General features: G+C 43.4%; 2 protein-coding genes across 2 annotated transcripts; both read left to right on the top strand.

Annotated features, from left to right (window-relative positions):
- The first annotated feature begins 236 nt into the window (after positions 1–236).
- On the top strand, positions 237–1,865 carry LOC131249702 (uncharacterized). The gene is made up of 2 exons (XM_058250477.1): positions 237–1,096; positions 1,175–1,865. The coding sequence occupies exons 1-2, from the start codon at positions 237–239 to the stop codon at positions 1,863–1,865; spliced, it is 1,551 nt and encodes a 516-aa protein (XP_058106460.1).
- Positions 1,866–2,335: 470 nt separating this feature from the next.
- Positions 2,336–3,090, top strand: LOC131249701 (uncharacterized). Its single transcript, XM_058250476.1, has 2 exons — positions 2,336–2,359; positions 2,632–3,090. Exons 1-2 carry the CDS (start codon positions 2,336–2,338, stop codon positions 3,088–3,090), a joined length of 483 nt encoding a protein of 160 aa, XP_058106459.1.
- The last annotated feature ends 1,765 nt before the right edge of the window (positions 3,091–4,855 follow it).

Genomic DNA, 4,855 nt, shown 5'->3' with positions numbered 1-4,855 from the left:
TCCAGATAGTGTATACAGCCACACAATGGATGGTCTAGATCTAATGGGCAGCGTACACTCAGTCTAATAAGTGTTCAAATGATGACCACTAATTGGATGGCCCCTAATTATTAACTTATTGTTGGCATCAAATCTCATTATTCCATGTGGTGTGGCCCATCTGAGTGGTGGATCTATCTGATTTTGACTCTATCCAATCTCAATGGATAGATAAAATATTATTTTATAGGTAAAATATGTCAGGAGGAAGAGGAGGGAGACAACCTGATATAGGGTGGACGTACGGTCAGCCCATTTCCGATAATCGATTCGGGAGTATTTGTGATTTATGTGACCATGTATCGAGGAGTGGTGGGATAACCCGCCTAAAGAAGCATTTAGCCGGAGGGTATCGCAATGTTGCGGATTGCCCTAAGTGCCCAAAGGATGTGCGAGAACAGATGAAAACCATATTGAAAAAAAATGTGAAGTCAAAAGATGAACGACATGTGCGGGAGAGGGAGATTAAGGAGGAGTTGGGGCGGCCGCCATATGCAAGTGAGGATGATGTAGTGGATCTTGATAATGATGATGATCCCGAATATAGACGCGCAATTCAAGAGTCCATACGGGATCAGTGGGAGAGGGATCAGAATAGGAGGTGGGACACAAGTAGGCCTAGATTTGAGGGGTCTATCCATGAGCGTGGTGGGGGGAGTGGAGCAGGGAAGAGTGTTAGGGGTGGATCGAGGGAGGGTAGTAGGCGGGGAGGAATATGGGGCATGGGCAGGAGTAGTAGCATGCGGGTGCCGGATCTACCTTCAGATCCGAGGATGTACAAAGAGGCAGGAGGGACACAAAAGAAAATAAAGGAGATGCTTAGTGGAGGGGATGTAAGGAAAAAAGTTAAAAAATTTATAGCGAAATTTTTTATATACGATCAAATCCCCGCAAATGTCGCTGCAAGCCCGCACTTTAAAAATATGATTAGTGAAGTGCAGCGTGGGGGTGAGGGTGTGCAGCCGCCCACACCCGCACAGATTATGGGGAAATACTTGGATGATGAACATACAGAAATGAAAACATACGTTGATTCGTATCGGCAGTCATGGGAGATGTACGGCTGTACCGTCATGTGTGACGGTTGGACCGGACCGACGAAGATGTCGATTATAAATTTTATGGTCTATTCCAGGGGACGGGCGGTGTTCCTAAAGAGTATAGATGTGAGTAGTAAGATTAAGGATTATAACTACATTTACAAACTAATGCACAACGTCATGCAAGATGTTGGGAGGAGAAATATTGTGCAGTTTGTTACGGATAATGGGAGTGCATTTGTTAAGGCGGGAAAGGATATTCAGAGCAAGTATCATATGTATTGGACCCCCTGCGCAGCCCATTGCATCGATCTCATGCTGGAGGGGATCGGGGATAGGCCGTCGGTGAAGACTGTAATTACTGATGCACGACTCATCACAAACTTTGTATACAACCACAGCTGGTCATTAGCCGCAATGCGCAAGAGGTGTGGTGGGGATATAGTGCGCCCCGGAGCGACGCGGTTTGCCACAAATTATATCGCCTTAAGTAGCCTTCTTAAACACAAACAGAGGTTACGAGAGCTTTTCGCCTCTCATGATTACGTAGAATGGAAAAAAAGATTAACGAAAGTAACCTATAGAATTGAGGAGCTGGTGCTAGGAAATTCATTTTGGGATAAAGTGTGTGATATTGTGGGTATTATAGAGTCTATTTATGTGGTGTTGAGGATGGTGGACAATGAGACAAATCCGTCAATGGGGTTGTTGTATCCGTCTATACAGCTGATGAAAGAACTATCATGGTTAAAGCTCTCAATGCATATAAGTGGGTGCATGCAATAATAGACGATCGTTGGGAAATGACGCTTTCTCACCCACTACATCAGGCTGGTAAGTACCTATATGAATTTTTTTTCCCATATGTAATAATAAATGAGGGTTGTACTGATGTGTATATGTTGGTTTTCAGCGTATTTCCTAAATCCCAAATACCACTATAGCCGGAACCTCTTCAAAGATAATTCATTAAAGAGGGCTGTACATGAGGTGTACGATCACTTATTCCCCGACTGTCCGGGGAAAGGCACCTTTGGTAGTGAGGTAAATATGTTCCACACTTACATTCTCCTTATCTTCATCTCAATTATTAAATACTTATTCTAGTTGTTATAAGCCATCAACAGATTGTTAAATTCCGAGACGCAGTTGGGATGTTTGGGTGTCACCCTGCAGTGAAGTCAAGGAACGCCATGATGCCATGTGAGTTACTATAGTAAACTTAACTTTTATATTATTTTGAAAAATCTAGGATAATGAAAGAATCTTATGATATGCAGGTGAATGGTGGTCCATGTATGGGACTGACTATGAGGTTTTACGACGACTGGCCGTCCGTGTGCTTGCACAGACAGTGTCCTCGTCACCCTGTGAAAGGAATTGGAGTACAATTTCCCTCATACATACAAATAAATGTAATAGAATAGGGTATGAGAGGCTTCAGAAGCTAGTGTATTGTCACTATAATATGAAGTTACGGGAGAGGTTGCTCCACTCGGAAGGAAGAAGAAAAGCACAAGAAGACCCACTGGACCTGATGACGGTCGGACAGCATGCATATGCTGAGGATGCGGAGGATGACCTAGTTTACCAGTGGGTTAGGTCGGATGACTTAGATACCTCGGATGGGCGACCAGAGCCACATATTGCCGCAGAAGCAGAGACACAAGGGATTGATGTTAACAAACATGTGGAGCAGCAAAGGTCTCCTGATGAGGCATTCGACCCATTAATAAGGAGTCCGGAGGGCAGCCCGCGACAGTCACTATCACGCGGGACACGTGGCGGGGAAACATTGTCTGACACCGACACTGAGTCAGAGAGTGATGCAGGAAATCAGTCCGGTGATGATGATGGCAGCGATAAGGGTGACGATGACTCTGATGACAGTAAGGATGATGATGGTGGTGGTGGTGGTGGTGACGGAGATGGTGGCGACACGGGTAGGAGTCGGGATAAGAGGCCTCTTAGCCGTTTTACTTGGGAGGAGAATTTCGATCATTCCACGTAGGACCTTGACCATGGTTCTCGTCCAGGAGAACCACGACCTCATCTTGTTTACAATAAAACATATACGCGTCAAAAGCTACTACAGAAAAAGACGACTCATAAACTTTCAGATTTTGAGGAGGAGCTGCTAGCAAAATGCATGAGGGACACAAGCGTTCGTGGCAAGCGAGGTGGCTCTAAATTTGGATCATGGACGAGGGAGGGGAGTTCGAGTTATAGGCCACAACATGAATCTGGATCACAAACACTGGAGAGTAGCTCGAGTTCTGTGCCACAGTATGGGCATGGATATGGACCTAGTAGATATGCAACGAGTGACTCCAGCAGTTACGGCACATCATTTTTCAACCCTGGTCAGGAGTTCACTTCTGCATATGGGCAAGGATATGAGCAGCAGTATGGATATGGCCAACAATATGGATACCAAGGAGCTTCATATGTGCCCTTCCCAGATCCATATCAGTTACAGACTATGACGATTACACAGTACCCACGAATGGGCGTATTGATTCAGTTCAGAGAGGATGAATACCAGCGTTATGTCAGGGAGTATCTTAATTGGTACCACTCTACTATGACTTGGGCATAATATTGTCGAATTGTGGAGCAGCAGTACTATGCCCAGCCCCGTCGAGATAGAGATGATGATTACGAGCCACCACGCAACTCTAGACCACAACTAGTCCCTATCATTGATATGTGTATTTATCAAAATTTACTTCTTCAGTTCTTATTTTGTTTTTCAATGAATTGGTTGTGTTTTTATACATGACTATGATATATTTATAAATATCATGCATTCAATTTAAATATAGTTGCATTAGTTCAGTTAAACACCGCATAAATTAGGACCCTATACAAAGGAAATTTATTATGTGCATCTTTTTTTTGAGATGTTATGATTTAAAAGTGTGTATTAAAGGCCTTTTTAACAATCTCCAAAGTTTCATTAAAAAATTCAACCATTTCCCCAATGTTTCCCCATGTTTCCCAAAAAGTGCGATAAACTATGCAAACGATATATCCCGTGCGATAACCGATACGTATCTGTATCCCAAGAGTGCGATACATTGTGCGATACCGATATTTCGAACATTGGGTACACCTTACAGAGTTTAATCACTACGATAAGCGTAGTGAGTTACTACGCAATCCGCTTCCATTTTTTAATGGCTTGTGTTAAGCTCTCCGCAGTTGAGTATCATAAAACTTCTTCCAGGAAATAGAGGTACTAATAGACTCATATATAGTAGGATAAGGAAAAGATGTCAGTTTCTAAACTCATAAGAGCGTAATGTCACCACGTGGGACGGGGAAGTAGACACTTCAGGACGCGGCTTCGGTGGAACCCCAACTCTGGGGCTACCTAGATGTATTTGTATCATATCCATGCCATTCATTCTTTTCTCCTGATCATTTTATGAAACAATACAAAAAAAATACGACAGATCCAAATCTCAGATGGACCACACCATTCAAGCTGATAATTGTGTTTTTGCTTCATCCAGATATGCACAACCTTATCAACAGCACGGACGGAAAATAAACATTACGTGGGCGGCAGTAGGTTTTAATGGTAAGTGTTAAATCACCCATGTTTCTTGTGTTGTGGTCCACCTGATATTTTAGGATCTCCTGCATTTTTTGGATCAAACCTAAAATAAGCTTATGAAACGGATGGACGGTGTAGATATAAGACACATATCACGGTGGGCCCAACATGCAGGTTGGTGGATCTTATCCATTGAAGCTGCGTCCAAAGTTGC

The sequence above is a fragment of the Magnolia sinica genome, chromosome 6 (assembly GCF_029962835.1).
Source record: "Magnolia sinica isolate HGM2019 chromosome 6, MsV1, whole genome shotgun sequence".
NCBI lineage: Eukaryota > Viridiplantae > Streptophyta > Magnoliopsida > Magnoliales > Magnoliaceae > Magnolia > Magnolia sinica.
The sequence above is the reverse complement of the archived record's forward strand: the minus strand, read 5'-3'. Positions and strand labels throughout refer to the sequence as shown.

Coding starts and splice junctions, on each gene's coding strand:
- LOC131249702 (XM_058250477.1), top strand. CDS start 237: ATGTCAGGAGGAAGAGGAGGGAGACAACCTGATATAGGGTGGACGTAC. Junction 1,097..1,174: donor TATCGGCAGTCATGGGAGAT/GTACGGCTGTAC, acceptor GGTCTATTCCAG/GGGACGGGCGGTGTTCCTAA.
- LOC131249701 (XM_058250476.1), top strand. CDS start 2,336: ATGAAAGAATCTTATGATATGCAG. Junction 2,360..2,631: donor AAGAATCTTATGATATGCAG/GTGAATGGTGGT, acceptor ACGGTCGGACAG/CATGCATATGCTGAGGATGC.